Source organism: Sorex fumeus, unplaced genomic scaffold, assembly GCF_029834395.1.
Source record: "Sorex fumeus unplaced genomic scaffold, SorFum_2.1 ptg000033l, whole genome shotgun sequence".
Classification (NCBI taxonomy): domain Eukaryota; kingdom Metazoa; phylum Chordata; class Mammalia; order Eulipotyphla; family Soricidae; genus Sorex; species Sorex fumeus.
In genome coordinates this window covers 32,841,631-32,864,826 of record NW_026606090.1, presented here as the reverse complement: position 1 = coordinate 32,864,826, position 23,196 = coordinate 32,841,631, and the positions used below count along the sequence as shown (strand labels likewise).

Below are 23,196 nucleotides of genomic sequence, written 5' to 3'. Positions count from 1 at the left end.
AAGATTTTCATCTGGATCAATGTACCTAATGTGTCTGGATATTAGAGATATTGCCTTTTATTTCATGTTTTGATCTAACAAGAATTCTGGTCTGACAATGTATTAAACTAAATCATGTGTATTAAATCAATGTATTAAGCTAAATCATGTGCTTCATATAAAGCACTGGGAGGAATGACGTGTGTATATGTAAACATATATGTATATGTTTCTATATGTGTATATTGTGTGTATAGGTTATCATATAATAAATAAACATAAAGGTATAAAATTATATTTTCTAGTATTAATAATGCCAGAGGGGGCAATTTATAAATATTACCATGATACAAAAGAGTAGTTTGATTCCACTTGAACATATCTTCTTTCATATTATCTAGAAGAAAAATAAGACTATTTCAATAGTGAACAAATTTATGAAATTAATTGGGAAATTTAAATGATGCTTTTCAAATTAGTAATCAAGAAAAATATATACACATGATGCTTCATCTCATGATATCTAAACTTACAGAGGTATACAAGAAGAAAAATAACCCCTGGAAGAATATTATAATAAGTAAAACAAACCACTTCTGAGGGTTCAGTTGCATGAAGATTTGGAAAGAGAAAATCTCTAATATTAGAAAATCTCTAATGCTCTGTGAACTGCAGTAAGTGAACACTCTGTATAGGGAGAAAGAACAGAGGTAATGTTATCTGACTTATAATCAAAACAGAAACAGAAATAAAATACCCTCTTCCTGAGAGAGTTCAGATGAGACTAACATACAATTTCATGACTTTACTCTCAGTATTTTAGCCTTCAGGAATTCTAGGAATTTTAACAAAAATTTGAATAATACTTAGTAAAAGTGAACTCTTGTCATCACAATATAAAATTTTTCATTTAAGAAGCAGTTGGATCTTGAATTCTTAAGTTAGGTACCATATTGAAGACATGAGTCCCTTCTCATGGACATGTCACTGTCTTGCAGGAAATACAGAATTATAAATAATTACTTGGCCCTCTCTTGAACCACCTACCTATCTATAGCCCTGTCTGTCTACTTTCTCCACAACCTATTTTCTTCATAGGTTATTATGGTACAATTACAAGAACATTGTTTTTGACCCCTAGGAATTGTTTCAAATCCTCATCAGGTTCCAACTATTCTTACTATATATATGTTTTTATATATCTATACTGATCAAATCTGAATTCAGGAATCACCATCTCTTCTGGAGTGGACATCCTGTCTTCTTCTACAGGAAGGCCAATATGTTCTATGCTGGGTTACATGCTACTAGCCTGTACTAAAAGCAAATCTCATCAGAGTCATGTCATTTTTGTATCAGAAACAAATTTCTAGGGCACAGCTTCTATTAGAGATTGAAACCTTGGCTTTGGGATTGAACGGTATACTGCCCCACTATTTAGGACATATTGAAATCTATCACTGAAACTTATATAAGCAATAGCTACTTAGATTCAGAGACTAAATGTGTGTGTCCCTCCAAACTCGAATTGTTGAAGTTCTGCCACCTCCCCCTTCCTCCGAGTGTGGCCATATTTAGAAGTGTTTTCTCGAAGAAACAATCCTGGTGATAAGGTGTCATGAGAATAGAATCCCAGTTTGATTGTCTTAGTGTAGGATAACAATTGATTTGTCCTTTTCTCCCTTGCCACAAGGAGCTTAGGTTCATTGAGTCACACCCATCACAGTGCTCCCGAGTCACTCTCATTACTTTGTTTATCTGTAACCACTTCTCTATGCGCTCTTCCCCAACCAGATAATCAGTTTTTCCCCTACTCAGAATCTGTTAATTTGTAAGGTCAGATCCTTCTAGGATACTGAACTTGTATTGTAAGTCAATATTGCCTTTCTCCTCTCCTAATGTCTTTTGAATAGTTTACTTTAATGCAATGTCCTTTTTGTATAGATACAGGAAGACAGTTAATATTGTGCTTTGTAATTTAGGATTTAATTGGCTTTGAATATTATTCATTCCAAGGCATCTGCTTTCTCAACTTAAGCCTCAGTTGCCCTCACTTCCTAGCGCCCCCAAAAGCAGGGTCCCGAGGAGGGACTGGATGAAACCAGGGCAAGCGGTAAGTTATGTGCTACCCTGGCATCGAGATGGGCTAGGCCAACTGCCATGATTCTTAACTATAAGTTAGGATTTTGATCATAGACAAATGCTGTCATGATCCAAAAGTAACGACAAGACTAGGACCCTGCTAGGGATAGGAAAGACTATCTGGCCTGAGCACTGTAGTCTAAGATGGAGATAGTGGTAGAAGAGCAATTATTACTGTGTCCATACAAAATGATTGATATTATGTACACTTATATGTTTGTTGGACAAGGAGAGGAGAAACACTCCCAGAGGATTTCGTTCTAGGGTGAGCTGATCTGTTAAATGAGAATCTGTCCTAGAAGCAGCTTTCCCCAAGAGAAAGAACTCTACCCCTATTGATTGTGACCACACCTATGTGTAATTGTTACCCCAACCTGCAAGATTTCTCATGTGGCCTGACTGGTTTGGATGAGGCTGAACATTTTTCCCTTCAAACTCCCTTTAGTAAATAATTTCAGTCTATTGTAAGAGGCAGTTTTCCTTTTCTTACAGAAACCTGGCTGGTCTTAGACATGCAGATCTCAGGTGTTAGCCAGGCCTGATCTTTAGGATGTAGATTCCAGGCTCTAGCCAAACTAGTCTTTGGGATGCAAAACTCAGATACTTGTCTTTGGGATGTAGATTCCAAGCTCTAGCCAGACTAGTTTTTGGGATGCAAATCCAACTGCTTGTAGCTCAAGAAATGTACAGTTTTGGTTTTGTATCTTTTTTCAGAGGCCAAAATTACTGGCCTGAAGAAACAACGTATGTTTTGCTGCCTCAATGTTCTTTCTGTAACTCCTTTTAATGAGATCATTGCATTGCGCACTTGAGAGGTACCATGATCAACTAAAGGAGATTTCGGGGCTCTCTAGGGGGAACACAGGCCTGAAAGAATGGGAGATCACAGGTCTGAGAGAACCTGGGCCCTCCATGACATAAATTTCTTTTATGGGATATAATGAGACTGTAAGAGTGGTCTGGGAGAGGCAGAGGAGAGACAGGAGTGAATGGAGAGAGGATTGGAATAAACTGCAACTAAGACCAACCAACCTGGCCCTCATTCCTTCCTTCGCCTGCCCATCACCAACGACCTCCCTGGAGTGGGGGAAATGGCCTGAGACTACCAAATGCAGGTGACTGGAAAGATAGACTGCTGCTGTCGGTTTTGTGTTAACGTATCTTAGTGCCCTTATAAATTGAGATTTTGGAGAAGTCACTCATGACCCCCACCCCATGTACATCCTTTAGGGAAATATCACACAAGAATATGACCAGAAGCCCTAGGTCCTTAAGACTAGTAGATAACTATCAGAAATATATTCTACTGAGATTAATTTTGTTGTTTAAACTTCCTAATTTATGGAACTTTGCTATGATACCTTGAACAGACTAGTATACTGAAACTCAGTTATGAATAACCTTATCAAATCGTCAGTGACTTAATAAAAAATAAAATAAGAAAGCTTTATAACTTGTCTTCCTATATAGGCAGTGGTATCTCTTTAGTCAGTTGCCAAAACAAATCCAGAAGTTCGAAAGAGATAGCCAAGGGTTAAAATAATTGCCTATAGGTTTCAGAGCAATCAGATAGCTCTCATACACTTTCCTTACACACAGCCAACCAGTTCATTCCCCAACACTCCATATGGTCTGTGCTCTTCTGAGAGTGATTCCTGAGTGCAAAGCCAGGAGTAACTCCTGAGCATGCTGGGTATCGGATGCTCCATCAAAAAATATCCATGCCTAGCATATACTAGTGATGTAGGCAGGTAGATAGGGAAAGGCCCTTTGCAATGAAACAAAGTTTCATGGAAGAAGAATTCTAGGAATGACCCACCTTGCGGATACAGAAAACAAAGCCGTCACCCATGGGGCCCACGGACATCACTAGGACTTGTATTCTAACCTCATTAGCACATAACACCACTGAGCACTACTAGGTATGGGTGTGGTAGTTCCTGAGCATTGCCAGGTGTGGCATCTAAGAAACAAACTAAAACAGAATCAAATTACTTCATTAGGTATGCAAATTAGACCAAAATACTTTCTTAGGAAAAATCCTTAAGTGGTCTCCTCTGTCACATGTCAGAAAAATTAGAGGTTTAAAATCACTGCAGTCTTTCAGTGTTTATCCTGCCCTTTCTGACTCATTTCGCTTAACATGATATTTCATGACTTCATATTTCCTAACAGCTACATAGTACTCCATTGTGTAGATGTACCAAAGTTTCTTTAACCAGTCATCTGTTCTCAGGCACTCAGGTTTGTTCCAGATTCTGGCTATTGTAAAGAGTGCTGCAATGAACAAACAAGTGCAGATGTCACTTCGACTATACTTTTTTGCCTCTCTGGGATGTATTCCCAGGAGTGGTATTGCTGGGTCAAATGGGAGCTCAAATTCTAATTTTTTGAGAATAGTCCATACTGTTTTCCAAAAGGGTTGGAACAGTCAGCATTCCCACCAGCAGTGAAGGAGGGTCCCTTACTCGCCACATCCGTGCCAGCACCAGTTGCTTTTGTTCTTGTGGATGTGGGCCAGTCTCTGTGGTGTGAAATCATATCTCATTGTGGTTTTGATCTGCATCTCCCTCATGATTAATTATGTAGAGCATTTTCTCATGTGCCTTTTAGCCATTCAGATTTCTTCTTTGAGAAAGTTTGTTCATTTCGTTTCCCTATTTTTTGATAGGGTTGGATGTTTTCTTCTTGTGGAGTTCAACCAGTACTTTGTATATCCTTGATATCAACCCCTTGTTGGATGTGTATTTGGCGAATATCCTTTCCCATTCTGTAAAATGTCTTTGTATTTTGGTCACTGTTTCTTTTGAGGTGCAGAAGCTTCTTAGTTTAAGATAGTCCCGTTTGTCTATCTCTGTTTTTACTTGCTTGGCCAGTGGCATGACATCTTTGAAGATACCATTAGCTTCAATATCATGGAGGGTTTTGCCAACTTTGTCTTCAATGAACTTTATGGATTCTGGTCTGCTGTTGAGGTCATTAATTCATTTTGATCTTACTTTTGTACATGGCGTTAGGCAGAGATCTGAGCCCACTTTTTTGCATGTAGCCGTCCAGTTTTGCCAGCACAATTTGTTAAAGAGGCTTTCCTTGCTCCACTTCACTTTTCTTGCCCCTTTATCAAATATTAGATGATCATATGCTTGGGGGGAGATGTCAGTATATTCAACCCTGTTCCATTCGTCTGCAGCTCTTCCTTTGCTCCAGTACCATGCTGTTTTAATTATTACTGCTTTATAGTAGAGCTTGTAGTTAGGGAGGTTGATTCCTCCCATTTTCTGTTTCCCAAGAATTGCTTTAGCTATTCGTGGGGGCTTATTGTTTTATATAAATTTCAGGAGTGTTTGCTTCATTTTTTTTTTGAAGAATGTCTTGGGTATCCTTATAGGGATCACATTGAATTTGTACAGTGCTTTGGGAAGTATTGCCAAATAGATAGACACTGAAAGATTGCATTCATCTGGGGAACATAAAGTAACAAAATGGGAGACTAACACCCAGGAGTGGCCGAGATTAGTACCAGGAATTTTGCTCCATCGCTTTGAGGCCAGCCACACATGCTAGGGGAAAAGGGAGCTCAGATAGAGAAGGGAGCACCAAATAAAGGGTGTTGGGAGGATCCTCCCAGGATGGGAGAAGCATGCTGAAAGTAGACTATAGACCAAACATGATTGCTACTCAATGCCTCTCTTGCAAACCACAGGACCCAAAAGGAGAGAGAACAAAAGGGAATGCCCTGCCACAGAGCCAGGGTGGCGTGGGGGGATGGAGGGTGGGAGGAATGCTGGGACCCGTGGTGGTGGAGGATGGGCACTGGTGGAGGGATGGGTGATTGATCATTGTATAACTGAAACCCAAGCACAAAAATTTGTAAGATTTGTAAGTCTATAACTGTACCTTATGGTGTTTCACTAAATAAATAAATAAATAAATAAATAAATAAATAAAATCACTGCAATGGTCCATGAGCTAACACTGCTTTATTTCTGATTGCCTCTCTTACAGGTCTCTTCCTTGCTCTGCACCTGAACGGCAGCATTTTCTTCCTTGAATGTCCAGACATTCTCCCAGCTGTTACGCTTATCTGCTCTTCCCCAAGGTGCCTACCTGGTTCATTCTCCTGCCACTTTCAATCTTTATTGCAAACATTTATTGGATCAGAGAACTTTCTGGCCACGCTGTTAAAATTACAAGTCTCCCACTGAGACATGTACTCTGGAGAGTACATTTGCTTGCCACTCAGCTTTATATATACATATATTTCTCTTTTTTTCCTCCTTGGCACATATATTACTTAAATGATTTCTCTTAAGACCATTTGTCTTGCTAATTTTCTTTGTCCCCATACTAGATGCTATGGCTTATCAGAAAGATCTCCCCATTAGGTGACCCAGGTACAAATTCTCTAGTTACGGTATTAGTAGGTGCGGTGTAACATTGCCATTTTGCAGGTATCGTCTTCATCTCAGAGAGTTTCCCTTCCCAAAGCTACATCCATTCCCGGGGCTTGTCCATCCCTAGTTACTAGTCTACAGGGAGGGGTGAGGATGAGCCCCCTTGCTCAGTGGGGAGCGTCTTTTAAACATTAGTCCAGGCCCTGTAAATGTGCCGGCATCCACACTGTATTTCTAAATCTCCTCCCCACAAATCATTGCGTCTCTCACTTCCTTTTAACTCATGCTCCCAAGCCTTCAGCTTAATGTTCTGAACAGAAAACTGTCTTAGAAACTATTTCCAAGAAAACCGTCTCCTCAATTTATCGTGTAGGTTCCCAGAAAATAAACTTATTTTTCTGTTTGTTTCTTACAGGATCCCACGGTCTTAGAAGAAGGACAAAGACATGGAAGGCAAATAGGATATAGAAGGTTCTTAAATATCTGTGAAATAAACGGTGATCACTTATAATATAATGTCCTAAATAATAATAAACTCTTTTCAGGTTTTCTTTTTAATCCTGTTTCCAGATTCTAGCACGTTGTAAATATCTTATAAACACTGTGGCTTTCTCATAAATACCTGTGCAAGAAATGCATAAATAACTGAAATTATCATTACACCGAAACCTTAATGCACTTGACCTCTCTTTATAATATGCTTTAGACAAAAATCAGAATATCAAACTCTTTAATTTTTAATTTTCTAGAAAAAACTCAGGCACAGGTGACAGAGCTTAACTTAATTTTTTTTTCTTTAGCTACCTGATATTTGCAATAATGTCCTACATTTTTCTTCTTCTATTTTGAGGGCCATATCCAACAGTGCTCAGGAGCCTTGAAGTGCCACAGGTGGAAGCTGGGCCTCACAGACGCAGGATATGGCCTGTCCCTTGAGCCACATTCCCAGCACCATTATTTTTTGAATACTAACCTGAAATAATGTTCTGCTTGGATCCATCCGCAGAGTCTTTGCTGAAGGCCGATATTTGATTTGTTTGAGCATCTTCTGCACAAATAACCTCAGACAAACTTTTCCTAATCTGAGTGCATTCTACTTCTGAAGTGGGGCTGCACTGACAGTTCCACAAGACTGTCTCGTTCAGCTTTTCTCTTAATGCTGCACACGTGTGGCCTCCCTCCTTGCTCTTGCATTGCTCTGATTCTCTCCCGCAGTTTTCCTTAAAATTCTTATATAGAAGAGCACAGTGTTCAGTTTCCTCACAGATGCGTGTTGACGTGACACAGTCGTGTGTCTCTTCTGTGGTTAAGGATGCACCTTTCTGATGGAGCCACTGAGTGACATTAGGTTGGGATTCTGAGACTGCTGGTTCTTCTACAAGTTAAAAACATGTGACTACAATTCAATCCATTAATTTACATAAGACATTTTAAGTACTTGAGACAAATGTTTTCTACAAGACATAGATGTCTTTTCATAAATATTCTGAAATCCATAGTCTCCTGAAAACCATTGACAAAAATACCTCCAGAAGTACCTGAACCTGGGTTGGAGACACAGACCGGTGGATAAGACGCCTTCCCCCTGCAAGGCTGACCAGGTCTCCATTCCCGGCAACGTACTGGCTTCACCTTCCCCACCCCCAGCATCCTCAGGACTGATCCCTGACCAAAATGATACTTAATTATTTTAAATGAAGATAAATATTAAAATGAAGATGCCAGGGAAATAGTAAATAGGGCCAGCATTGCATGCCTTGCATACCTAAGGCCTTCCTCAAGTTTTATCTCCCACGTTCTATACCCCCTGAGCACTGTTGTGGTGGCCCCTTGATCAGTCTTTGCTGATAACTTTGTTCTCCAATGTCCACTGCATATTGGTGAAATTTTAATTCCACATATATACTACGTGTCTGCATATTGACTGAATATGTATCTGTACTATACACATATTAAGCAGCAAGTTTTTGTCATTGTTGTTGGACCCCAAGTACCAATTTTTTACCCTATGTTTGATACTGAGAGTGCATATTTCATTAAATAATTACAACTGAGTAGGGGCTGGAGTGATAGAACAGCGGGTAGGGCGTTTGCCTTGCACGCGGCCGACCTGGGTTCGATTCCCAGCATCCCATATGGACCCCCAAGCACCGCTAGGGGTAATTCCTGAGTGCAGAGCCAGGAGTAACCCCTGAGCATTGCCGCATGTGACCCAAAAACCAAAAAAAAAATAATTACAACTGGGTAATGTTTATATGAACATGAGAGAGAAGGTAGAAAAAGCTTTTTGAATTTATAAGACTCCAATTACCTTAACACAAACTTACAGAACTATTCAGTTTGCTTCTAAAATGAGTTGTTTCTCTGAGGCGCTTCAAGTGAATCACCATAATGAAAAATTCACTTGTCCTGTTGTGCACCCCTCAACCAGAGCCATGTTTATTCCACTGTTAATCTGCTTTTTTTTAAAGAAAAAAAACTGCTTAATCTCTTTCGGTAAGTGAGATTTTTCTATGCATTAGATTTTACAATGCCTCATGTAAAGATCAAAATCACAGAATCAATTTAATGCTATGAAAATCACTGTCACTATCCTCCTCTTGTTCATCAATTTGCTCGAGTGGGCCCGGGGTTGGAGCGATAGCACAGCAGGTAGGGCATTTGCCAGGTTCGATTCCTCCGCCCCCTCAGAGAGCCCGGCTAGCTACTGAGAGTAACTTGTCCTCACAGCAAAGCCTGGCAAGCTACCTGTGACATATTCGATATGCCAAACACAGTAACGAGTGTCACAATGGCGACGTTACTGGGCTATGAAAATATTTACACCAAAATTTCTAGTGCATCTTTATGAAAATCTCTGATAAAGCAACCAAAAGAAATACAGCTACACATGATGAGTAATTTATTAAATTAATGGCTTTATTAACACAGTAGGTATTAATATAAAAACCAAATCCACGAATCAAAAAAAAAAATCTAGGTGTCAGGGAGGTAGCTCATAGGGCTGAAGTGTTTGACTTGTATGCTCATGTACCAAGTCTGATGTGTGTGTTCTGTGTGTGTCCAAGAGCCCCACCAGGTGTATCTCTGGCAGCCTGTCCACCACAACGCTGCATCACCAGGAGTCCTGCCAGGTGTATCTCCGGCAGCCTGAGTGTCATAGCACTGCATCACGAGGCCTACCACTGAGCCATCATGTACACACAGCCGAGGCCAATACAAAAAGCAAACTACTTTTACTACTTTTTTTTTTGGCTTTTTGGATCACACCCAGCAATGCTACTCTTGGCTCTGCACTCAGGAATCACTCCTGGCATTGCTTGGGGGCCCATATCGGGTGCTGGGGATTGAATCTGAGTTGACTGCATGCAAGGCAAATGCCATCCCCACTGTATTCACTCCGCCCCCTCAAACTACTTTTTGTCCACAGCTACTTTTCTAGTTTCAAAACATTTCTTTTTAATTTTCTCAAATAGATCCCTGTCACTGTCATTGTCCTCGATTGTTCATCGATTTGCTCCAGCGGGCCCAGTAACATCTCCACTGTGAGACTTGTTACTGTCTTTGGCATATCGAATACATCACGGGTAGCTTGACAGGCTTTGCCGTGTGGTCAAGATACTCTCGGTAGCTTGCCGGGCTCTCCGAGAGGGGCGGAGGAATCGAACTTGGGTCGGCCATGTTGGCTGCTTGTAAGGCAAACACCCCACAGCTGTGCTATGAAAAATATTTTTATAATGATTTGATTATGACTTTTATACTTCTTCATATTTTTATATAGTCTTATACTCCCCAAATTATGTCTATTTTAATTATTCTTCTCGGCAGAGTCTGGCAAACTCCCCATGGCGTACCCAATATGCCAAATACCAGTAACAATGATGGGTCTCATTCTCCTAAAGAGCCTTGAATATAATCTCAGGGCTAGGATGAAGGAGACGTTACTGGGGCCTGCTGAGGCAATCGATGAATAACAGGATGGTCGTGATTCGTGATTCTTCTCAATTCAAGATTCAAGCTTCCAAATGCCATGGAGAGGAGGTGCATTTCCTTATTCATTTTCTCTAAATTATTGCTTATCATATCAGTCTTAAAACAGAATACAAACATTCCTGTCATAAATGATCTAAAACATGTTCAAGATGTTGTTATTTTTAATATAACTCATCAGCGTTGTCCCCAACTTTATATGTACCATGTTCAATGTATAGTGATAACTTTGTCACAGATCAGCAACTTATATAACTTGCTTAATATTTCATGCCCCTTGTACTCAACTGTTCACTGATCTTTATTATTATACATATTTTTAATGTCTTTATTTCTCAGTCTTCAGAATCGTTCACTAACTTCGGTGCATATTACCTCTCTCACCCATGTAATTTTGTGACATTTTAATATTCCTGGTGTGAATCTTCCCCTTTCTAAGATGTCCTCATACTGGTGACATCCTTTGAAAAGCTAATTCTGAAAATCTTTTTTAAAGTGTTGAGTATACTCCTACCAATGTTTTAAGTATTCTCACAACAGGAAGATCTGATATCTCAGTTCTTCAGAAGCATCTGTTGGCTCGTTTATTTGTTTCGACATCATGATCTCTTGACAGTCCATTCTACAATCTGGCTTAACATTGTCTACTGTGCCCCAAACATGTTGCATGACATATTATTGGTCTTTCTCAGAGACCCTGAGTTATTTAACAGAAAAGGCATACCTTCTATTATTTAGGTCTTGCACAAAATCAAGTGAACGCCAACGAAGAATGCATTGGTTGAACAGATCAATCATTCAAATAATTATAATTGAATTAATCTTAAATTATGGTTAGCAAGCATACAATGTGTCTATCCTCACAGACACCTGCAGCTGACAGAACCGTAAGTTACACCAGAATTAATCAAATTGTAAAAAATAATAAATTTTCATAGATTTGATCAAATTTGAAATAGTACTTTTCTTGTGAAGCAAAATAGTTTCTGTTTAAAGGAATTTACTTGGGAAGTGTGAGAGAAGACAAAGAAATAAATGTTCAAGAGCAAACATGGCTTTCTCCAGAGTAGAAAAAGCAAGGAGAGAGAGAGAAAGAGAGAGAGAGAGAGAGAGAGAGAGAGAGAGAGAGAGAGAGAGAGAGAGAGTAGGGTTCAAGCGAGAAGACAGGTCTGAAAAAAATGCCACAATAGTACTTTTCTATAACTGTAAATATTACAAATAAGCACGTGTTACCTGATTTATTGATGCATTTCTCCCCAAACAATTTGGTACCAGTACAGTGGAGAGCACCAGTGCAGAAACAGTCATTGAATTGAGTGTAAGTTTGCACAAAAGACCAGATGTTCAGATCACAGTATGCTGAATCCTTTGTCTTGCAGAGGTTACCTGGATTTTACAGGCAGACATGTAACAATTTAGATGTTGATATTTCTTGAGGGGTGGGCCATGCACAGTGCTTCTCAGGGCTTACTCCTGGCTCTGTGCTCAGGAATCACTGCTAGATGCTGGGGAGAGAACCAAGACTGAGCTGTCCCCAATCACAGCTGCTTCCTACCCCAAGGAGTAAGATCATTATGATAGTAAGATCAAGGGTAGCTGCTATAATTACATTCGGATATGTGACTTTGAAGCAAAGCTTCATATGAAACCTGTTTCTCAGGGTTTGAGCAATAGTATCGCGGGCAGGGCATTTATTTGGCATGTGGGGTACTGGATTTGATCCCTGGTACATAAGTCCCTCTAGGAGTATTCTCTAACCACAGAGTCAGGAGTAAGCCCTGAGCACTGCCAGCTGTGCCACCTCCCTCCAAAAATCTGTTTCTCTTTAGTGTTCAATGTTTTAAATAGGCTCTAACATTCAGATTTTTTTTAAAAAATAACTTCTAAATACCAATTTCTTCTTTAATAATGATTAAACGTTCCCTAATATAAAGTAATCCAAATTCTCTCTAATAGTAGTCATTCTAAGTTTGCCTGTTTTATTAGATATTTTGTCTTAATCTACTATTTTATTTCACATGTCATGATGAGATTATAAGATCTGTGTAGCTGCTTCTAAATTTATCATGGGAAGCAAAGTAATCCTAGAACTTAAGCACTCAGATATTATCGAATAACGAATCTTCCATAATTACTACTGTTTCACTTTCCATTTTAATTTAAAAAGCCATATTTAGTAACCCAACAATTTTGCTATTCATTTTCCTAAATAAAACTACTTGAATTCATTTCATTTCGGCTTTGAGAATATTTTCTCAGCTTCATGCACGTGATAATTATGAAAATATTATTGTAATTCACTGCAAATGACTTATCATTTCTATGTGAAGTGGTTATAATTTATGACACTGTGAATAAGTATTTTAACAATGCATTTTAAATTGCCCTATGAAATATAAGGCACTTTGTCATCAAACCAAATAACATTTGTTTGCCATTGTCTCCTGTTATTATCTTAAAATTATTGTACTACTCTGAGCAAATTATGCCTTTGAAATTCTTTTCCTGACCACCAACAATAGTGCCCTATTAATAGCTATGTTCTATTCCACACATGCCCCTCCAGGGCAAAAAAGAGCCGGAATTTCTCTGCTCTCTTCTGCCTTCACTCTAATGACTGGAGGTCATATAATTAGGAGCTTTTCTCACAAAGACTGAGAGCACAGAACTTTTGAAAGTAAAGGTTTGATTCTTCTTTACACCAAACACTTCATCCAACAAATTTTGGAAAGCAGAAGTATATGCAGAGAAGCACGAATCAACACAAGTACAGAGTTTACTCTTTGTCGAACAGAGAAACAACATTAAAGAAGAAAAATGTTTATTTTCTTTTCTAAAAGTCTTGTCATTGTAGTGTTTGTTCAGGTAAAAATGTTCTATTATATAATTAGTATATGTACACAGAGTTATAGTTCTCTCATTTAGTATTTACTCAGTTACTTATATATTAAGGACATATTTTTCAATTAAACAACTAAGTGATTCCTAAATAGTCACGTTTTGTGCCACTTGTGACTTCATTCAAATGACAAGTCAAAGATAAAAACGTATTTTCAACCTGTTTGATACACAGTTTAAATGGAAAATAGTGTGTATGTCTTTTATTTCTTGTCATTCCCAATTTAATCAGACACAAATATATAAGAAAAGGGCATTTTTATTTGAAAAATATATATTTCTTGTTTTGGTGTCACACCTGGCTATGTGCAGGGATTACTCCTGACTCAGTGCTCAGGAACCCCTGGTAGGGCTTGGGGAACTATATAGGGTACCTGCTGTACTATCTGTCTAACGATCACGATCACGATCACGACCATCCTGTTGTTCGTCGATTGCCTCGAGCAGGCCCCAGTAACGTCTCCTTCGTCCTAGCCCTGAGATTTTTTTTAAAAAGTGCCTTATTAGAGGCTCTTTCAGGGTTAGGAGAATGAGACCCATCATTGTTACTGGTATTTGGCATATTGGGTACGCCACGGGGAGTTTGCCAGACTTTGCCGTGTGGGCAGGTTGCAATAGGTAGCCTGCCAGTTTGTCCAAAGTAAGAATGAGATAATAACATCTGTCTAACATCTTAAAAAATGTATGCTTCTGAAAATTACTCTCATGGTTATAGAGTTATACAATATGACATACATAAAAATCACAAATCACAAAATCACAAATCATCCTGTTAATCGTCGATTGCCTCGAGCAGGCCCCAGTAACGTCTCCTTCATCCTAGCCCTGAGATTATATTCAAGGCTCTTTAGGAGAATGAGACCCATCATTGTTACTGGTATTTGGCATATTGGGTACACCACGGGGAGTTTGCCGGACTCTGCCCTGTGGGCAGGCTACATTCGGTAGCCTGTCAGTTTGTCCAAAGTAGGAATGAGATAATAAGATGTCATAATAATAAAACATAAAAATAAAACTGGAAATTTTCCTTAAATCCACCTGTAATTTCAATACATTAGTTACCAATTCCTTTTTACAACTAAATTCTCTAATATGCAATTGAAGGTAAATCATTTAGTTATAAATTTGAGTAATGTATTTAGAGCACAACTTAATTTCCAGGACAAGTGAAAGGAAATAGCAATTCAATGTTTATCACATTAAAAAGAAGTGCCCTGAAGGGTCCAAAAGCATAATACACTATCTGACTCCTATGTTCACTGTAGCACTAGTCGCAATAGCCAAAATCTGGGAAAGAAACAAGTGTCTAAGAACAAATAACCAGATAAAGAAGCTATTGTACATATACACAATGGAATACTACGTGTCAGTAAGAAAAAGATAAAGTTATTCAATTAGCTGATACATGGATAGATCTGGAGTGTATCATATTAAGGGAAGCTAGCAGTGGGGAAAGGGATAGACATAGAATGATTTCTCTCATATGTGGGATACAGAGAAACTTTGTGAGGAAATGACAGAGCCCAAAAGGCAATACAAAGGAAGGGTCCTTCAGTAGGAAGGCTCTTACTGGGTCGGAGGTCTAAGGGATAAATTAGGAAAGGAATGCCAGTACAATGGTGGAGGGGAAAAGTACCTATTCTAGAGCTAGGCTGGGGGGACAGGAAAGAAACTGGGGACAATGATGAAGATTGGCGGAGGGATTGGTTTTGGAACGGTAAACCTAAAACCTGATAATGAATAACTTTGTCACTCTGTAATTTATGGTGATTAAAAAATATGCCCTCCCGTTGATCGTCGATTTGCTCGAGCGGGCCCAGTAACGTCTCCATTGGAGACTTTGTTGTTACTGTGTCTGGCATATCGGATACTCTCGGTAGCTTGCCGGGCTCTCCGAGAGGGGCGGAGGAATCGAACTCGGGTCAACCATGTTGGCCGCTTGTAAGGCGAACGCCCTACCCGCTGTGCTATCGCTCCAGCCGGAAAAAAAATAGTGAAACCACCCGAGCACATTTCAAACAGCTTTACCTGAAGCATTGCAAGCCTCTTCTATCATTTTCCATGCGTGCTTACATCCATTTTCATCACTTAGACATTGCTCTCTTAAGTCTAAGCAATCAGTGGTTGGGGAAGTGCTCTCGTTTTCCAAGAATAGCCCCACAGCTTGAATAGCAACAGCAAAAGGACAAAAAGAAAACAAGTTTGCAGCCTTACAGTATCACAGTGACTAAATACACACTCTTAATGTTGAAAATGATGAAAAATAAATCAATTTATTATTAAGTCTGGAATAAATCCTAATCTCCTGTCTAGGTATAGAGCTTTATTTCTATATTTTTCCTCTAAAATGTTCTTAAACTGAAATGTGTATTTATCTCTTTCTTATTCTCTACTAATTTCTTAACGTATAATTCATTTTTATGATTTACACTGCTGAAACTGCTCTTCAAATGCAATAATAAACTCTAATATCAATGTACATCTTTTTTTCTGTTTATTTATTTTAATCAATCACTGTGACGTACAGTTACAGACTTACAAACTCTCATGCTTACATTTCAGTCATACAATGATAGAGTAACCATCCCTCCACCAGGCCCATTCTCCATCACCAATGTTCCCAAGTATCCCTCCCATCACTCCCATCCCATCCCATCCCACAGCCAACACCTCTGTGGCTGGCTCATTCCCTTTCACTCTCTCTCTCCTTTAAGGTATCATGGTTTGCAATGCAAGTATTAAGTAGTAACCATCTTCGGTCTATAGTCTACTTCCAGCACACATCTCCCATCCAGAGCTGGTCCTCCAAACATCCTTTATTTGGCGTTCCCTTCTCTATCTGAGCTGCCTTTTCCCCCAGCATGTGAGGCCGGCTTCCAAGCTGTGGAGTAATCCTCCTGGTCCTTATCTCTTCTATACTTTGGTGTCTAACATCAATTTACATCTTAAGGCTTCATTTTGTCTATTTTTGTCATTTTGTTCTTGAGACTTTCCCTTTGACAACCTCCTCTTCTAGTTCTCTTAATATCTACCCACCCGATTCTTCCTGAACATAGAATCTTTCTCATAATCCTTTAAATATTTCATTAAAATTATGGTTTAGCCTAGGTTCTATCCCCAGGCCTTCCTCATTGTCTGTGGGCAATTCCAGCTAATATCACGAACCACGATGAATCACGACCATCCTGTTATTCGTCGATTGCCTCGAGCAGGTCCCAGTAACGTCTCCTTCATCCTAGCCCTGAGATTTTCTAAAAAGTGCTATATTCAAGGCTCTTTAGGAGAATGAGACCCATCATTTTTACGGTATTTGGCATATTGGGTACACCACGGGGAGTTTGCCAGACTCTGCCGTGTGGGCAGGTTACATTCGGTAGCCTGCCAGTTTGTCCAAAGTAGGAATGAGATAACAAGATGTCATAATAAGATGTTGCGCGGCTGCAAATGTGGCTGAGCGGTTCTGGGAGCAGAGTTTTATAGTTTTAAGTTGAACAAGCTAATATATTTTTGTAAATAGAATCTCTAGGATAGGGGACAAAGCTATCGTAAGGCAGATAGAATGCTTGCCTTACATTTGGTTGACCTGAGTTGGATTCCCAGCATCCTAAATGTCCCCCTAAGCCTGCCTGGAGTGATCCTTGAACATGGAGCTAGAAGTGAGCACTAAGCATTGTTTGGGGTGGAACAAAAAAATATAATCTCTAGGATAATGACTCTAAAATCTATAACTCAACCCTATTACTTACAATGCTATCAATAGTCTCCTCTTGAATATTTTCTCTTAAAACTTTGTTTTAGTCCCAGATGGGGTAGGTGCCACATCCCGCCTCCTCCAGATGGAACCCCGGTGACCATGAGCCTCTACAAGCATAGCTCGAGTATGTGGGAACCAGGACCTTTACCCCAAACCGACATCTCCCTATATACAAAGTGATCAATGGAAAGTAAATCATCCAACGTTTCTCCCTGAAAATCAGACTTATCTCTTACACAAACCACAACACCCAATAGGAGAGAGAGAGAACAAAAGGGAATGCCCTGCCACAGAGACAGGGTGGGATGGGGGGGGAGTGGGAAGGATACTGGGATCTGTGGTGGTGGGAAATGGTCACTGGTGGAAGGATGCGTATTTAAAATAAATAAATTAATTAATTAAAAAAGAATATATAAAACACTTCAAATACAAAAAAACCCCTTTCTTTTAGACAAACTTCTCTTCAAGTTCTCTTAATTCTCATCCACTTTACTCTTTCTGAACACAGAATTTTTCTAATGATCCATTTTCAGACTCTTTTGTTAAAATTATGTTTTTGCTTAGGTTCTATCCTCAAACCTTTCTCATTCTCTGTGGACAATTCCAGGGAATATCATGGTTCTAAGTAAAATCTCTCAGATAACCCTCAAATCCACAATTCAATCCTATTATTTACAGTACATCAATTACATATACTAACCATTTTCTTGAATAATTCCAAAAAAATTTACAACTGAAGAATATTTGCAATTAAAGTAGCATCTTTAATACTGTCTTCACTCTCAGTATTCCTTAGTGTAATAAGCTTTCACACCAAAAATTCTACCAGTCACATGGTAGCCAAAGTGATTGGAGGACATTAATTATTTGCTGGGTCACTGCATTTACAGATTATGTCCATGGCTAGGATTTGGCTGCGTTTTTCTTGTTGAGGGCTGAAGTGGAAATTGACAGGTCAACTTCAACTTCCTGTCTTTTTACATGTGCATGGGCAACCAACCTCACCTAGCAAAACTTTGCTGGCAAGTCCAGAGAGACAAAGAAGCTTTAACTCTGCCTCAGGCTTACTTGTTTGAGTGCAGATACTAAAAGACTCCGAAGTAGGTAGAGATTTTATGGTACATACACAATTTATAAGAAACTTAAAATTAGATTTGCTGTTGATAATTACACCAGAAAACTTATGTGTGATAGTTTTCCTAAATAGATGATCAAAACCTTCAATGGTATTAAAAAAAAGTGTCATCAATTTTTTTAAATACCTAATTTTACCTCCGTGTATGATTATTTATTAATTCTACATAAATATATGTTTCACTTTATTTTATTTTAAAATTTTAGGTTAAATTTTCCATTGATTGAACATTATTATACATAATTTTTCACTCTTCATTCAAATGAAGTAACAAATCAAATTAGGAAGATTATCTCAATGATCAAAATACTCTGGCTTTCTAAAATTTATTCATTGCTGACTCTAATATGTAGATATGTATTTAACCTCAGAGTTTTAAAAGTTCTCTTAGAATGGTTAGTGGAATATGTACTATTTTTAAACAAAATGGATGGAGAATATTGTTCATTATATCATTCTTTTAAAGGTACACGCAGAGCTGGATTGTGTAGTAGGTAAAATGCTTGCCTTGCAAGCAGCCAACATGGGTTTGACGCCTAGCACCACGTATGTTCTGAGCACTTCCAGGAGTGGTGCCTGAGCATCGATCCAGGAGTACTGAGTACCATGGGAAGCAGCACCCCCTCCAGCACCCTCCCTAAAAGATAAAAAGATATGTAGACTTGGCTGCCATGTTTCAAAAATCACCATGTCCCACACAGCTTTTTGATTATAGAACTCTCTGCTTCAAAATGTCTATTTAGATGACGCTAAACAATTGTTCTAAGAATGCGCTATTGGAAATATTAGTTCTATTACAAAATAGTGCGAGTGTGGTGCAACCAGTTTTAGTTCCTTCATGAAATTTAGTATCAAGTCTTATTTAGAAGCAAAAGATGAAGATGATAGTCCATCATTCCTTTTTCCAGAGGGTCAAAATATGGTTGTGGTGAATTTTGTGTGTTGTATAAAATTGTTGTCTGAGCTGTTAAAAAATATATCCCAGATTTCTTTTTGTAATTCTGACTACAAATAAAGAAACATTATTTTTAAATGTGATAAAAAATAATAAGGAACCAGTTTTGGGATACTAAATTATATTTAAGTCAAAGAATTATAAACTATATTTTCTTCTTGTCCAAATTTTCTTTGATTTTATTTTCTCTTCAAATACATTTACTAGAATGTGAAATAATGTTTTCTTGATCACAATTAGGTTCTAATTCATCTACGTCTATAACATAGAGTAAACCCAAAGTACACTAGTTTTGTTAGAATGACTTACTTGTTATATTTATTTTCAGTGATGGTCATGGTCCTCCTGTTGTTCATCGATTTGCTCGAGTGGGCCCAGTAACGTCTCCATTGGAGACTTTGTTTTTATTGTGTCTGGCATATTGAATACTCTCGGTAGCTTGCTGGGCTCTCCGAGAGGGGCGGAGGAATCGAACTCGGGTCGGCCATGTTGGCTGTGTGCAAGGCAAACGCCTTACCCACTAACTATGCTAAATTTAATTTATGAATTCTGCTAACTGCTGAAGGAAGTATTCTGAATTGTTCATTACTGCATATATCAAGTATTCTTAATATATTTCATTTTATGTATATAGTTTCCCCAGCATCTTATAGTAAACTCATAGTACCCAATATGAGAGGGGTAAGTTTACACTTTGGTTACAAAACTAACTGAAAGTACAACATTTAATGTGGTAATAAGTTGTTTTACTCTACTAATGGCCCTTACTTGAGCAAATATTACCACATTAAAGTAAAGGAACTGGAGGCCACGAGTTGCCGCCCATGAGCAGCTCTCCCACATGACTACAAATAAGGAAGCACACAGACCTAATTCAGAACCCAGCAGCTTGCTGCAGAAATGTGAATGGACTATGCGTTAAACTACAGCGCCGTGCCCCCCCCCCCCGCCCCCGGGAGGGAAAGGGTGTCTGTCTCTTCCACCTTTCTCCCCCTCGGCAGCAGGGTGGCTGCCGCCTCAGAGCTTACTGAACAGCCAGGTATGAGTTGGCCATGATGAGGCAACTGCAGCCTCATGGGAAGGGGGGTGGAACTGACATGTCCGTCCCCCCTGCCACGGCCACGAGTTGCCCCCCACGAGCAGCTCTCCAGCAGAACCATGGCCCCAGAGGCACACGGACCTAATTTGGAACCCAGCAGCTTGCAGCAGAAATGTGAATGGACTATGCATTAAACTACAGTGCGTGTCCCCCAGGAGGGAAAGGGTGTCTGTCTCTTTCACCTTCGCACCCCCTCCCCTCCGGCATCACAGTGGCCACTGCCTCAGAGCTTGTTGGACAGTCAGGTATGAGCCAGAGGTGACGGGGCCATTTGCAGCCGCATGGGATGGGGGACGGAACCCACACATCCTTCCTGCCCTACTGAGGCCACAAGTTACCCCCCACGAGTGGCTCTCCAGCATGGTCATGGCCCCAGAGGCACACAAACCAGTTTCCTAATTATCCAGCTTTTGGCAGAAATCCCTTGACTTATGTAGTAAAATATCAGAAATCCAAAATCATATGGTTTTCATATAGTCCTCATAACCTGCAATAGAAAACAAATTATTTCACAATGCCTTTTCAACAGTTCTGATTGTTGGGGGGAAATTCCAAATAATAATGGTGCATCTTTTGTCGAAATAATTAATGTAATCAAAGTAGAGAGAGAGTTAAGTAGAAATCATCTGCCTCACAGGCATCGGGAGAGGTGGGAAGGAGGGTATACTGGGGTTCTTGGTGGTGAAATATGTACACTGGTGAAGGGATGAATGTTTGATAATTGTATGACTGAGACTTAAACCTGAAAGCATTGTAACTTTTCTCACAGTGATTCAATAAATAAATTTAAAAAAATAAATAAAGAACTGAGTTGTTTAAATGAATTTTATGTTAATATAACGAAAAATAATTTAAAATTATTAAATTAATGCTTGTAACTAGGTTTTGTAAGGTGCCATTTCTAAAAGATTCATGTACATTTGAATTTTATAGGCCCTAATAAATAATTCAAAGTAATTGGATTCTTTTATAGAACAAAACAGAGGTAACTTGAGTAATTAATGTTACTTTTACAATGTTCATTTTCTTTAAAAATAAGTCAACTAAGTGTATGCTTTTTCAAAATAATAAACATGTTAAATATAAATTTGAAGCAGCAATATTTCATATTGTATGCCCCTATTAGCTTAATCAGCAGTGTTATCTCAACAGCACAGCTTTTAGTTCAAGAAGTGAGGTTCCTATGAATCCAAATAAATCATAAAGACAGATTACTTACCCAGAAAGATGAAAGCTATCATGCCAGAGATCTTAGGGTTGTTTCTCTGGAAGAAAGGCAGGTACTTACTCCTTCAAAGGAACTGGCCCGGAGATTTCAGCTCCTGCTCTTGCTTCCTAAAATCATCACTGATTCAAGTCAGTTTCCTACGTTACCATTTCCTCACCATCTTTCCTGAGCTGTGAACTTTCCTAATTAGATATAAATTCAATTCTTTTCTCCTGAGTGCACTTATCACAGATATTGTATGTCAAAAATGCCCACAAGCCTGATATTTAGAAAGTGGGTAGGGCGTTTGCCTTGCATGCAGCTGACCCGGTCAGCCCGGGTTCAATTCCTCCACCCCTCTCGGAGAGCCGGGCAAGCTACCAAGAGTATCACGCCCACACAGCAAAGCCTGGCAAGCTACCCATGACGTATTCGATATGTCAAACACAGTAACAACAAGTCTCACAATAGAGACGTTACGGGGCCCGCTCGAGCAAAGCGATGAACAACAGGAGGACAGCGCTACAGTGCTACATATTTGGCACTTAATCACACTTAATCACTTAACTTCCCGTTAGTCGTCGATTTGCTCGAGCGGGCGCCAGTAACGTCTCCATTTGTCCCTGTCGCGTGCTAGTGTAGCCCAATGGCATCTCTTCGCTCCGGGAACATGGAGGGCCTCAAACCGATCGTTCATGACCTTGACAAAGAAGTCTGACCATCTGGTAGGTGGGCGGCCACACGGTCTCTTGACATCCCGTGGAATCCAATCAGTAACAGCTCTAGTCCAACGGTCGTCTTTAAATCTCATTACGTGACCAGCCCATCTGATTTTCGACACCTTGGCAAATGAGACAGCGTCCCTGATTCTTGATCGTCGACGGATGTCGGAACTCCTCTAATATTTGGCACATTTATGAAAAAGTGCTGTTTTTTTCTCAGCACTTTCTAGAATCCCCAGTTTTTCTAGCCACTTGAACATGCTCCACTTCCACTTCAATAATTGACCTTACTAGGAAATTTTATGCCATTTGGGAGTATGGAGGGGAAAATGAATAAGCAATTTAGGAAGATCCTTGGGGACTCGAGTTCCACCTTAAGCTGATATACTTTGTTTTCCAAACAAGAACTGCCCTTTCGATGTACTTCAAACGCCACCACCCTGAAGTGTTGGTTCTTTCAAGGGCTGGAGAGATAGCAGGTAAAACACTTAATCTGCCCACGACTGGACCAGGTGCTATCCCCAGCACCTCATACAGTCGCCCGAGCACTGTTAGAAGTGATTCCCTGAGTGCAGAGCCAGCAGTAAGCCCTGAGTACAGCCAGGTATAGACATCAAACCAAACAAATAATAGGAATGAAGGATTGGCCCTTTCAGTGACCAAGCCTCAAACCCTCTCAATACATTGCTCTTTATGGTGCTGCAATGCTCTGTTCCATAGGGAAGATCATCCTCACTTAGTGAGATCATCTCCTTGACTCGCAGAGGGTCATTGCAATGATCTGAATATTTGTAGCAGCTGCCCCCTCAAATTTATAACGTTGAGATCCTAGACTACAAATATTAAATAACGATATTATCAGGTAAAGCTCTTGGGAGAAGCTTAACTAGTGTGGGTGGAACTTTCGAGAATCCAATCTTA

General features: G+C 39.5%; 1 protein-coding gene across 1 annotated transcript in view; it reads right to left on the bottom strand.

The window, feature by feature from the left end:
- GFRAL (GDNF family receptor alpha like) overlaps positions 1 to 21,587 on the bottom strand; it is an 85,736-nt gene extending 64,149 nt beyond the window's left edge. Inside the window, 4 exon segments of the mRNA XM_056116676.1 lie at positions 323 to 376; positions 11,739 to 11,897; positions 15,432 to 15,566; positions 21,566 to 21,587. Of these exon segments, the coding sequence (XP_055972651.1) occupies positions 323 to 376; positions 11,739 to 11,897; positions 15,432 to 15,566; positions 21,566 to 21,587 (370 nt within the window).
- Positions 21,588 to 23,196: the final 1,609 nt, after the last annotated feature.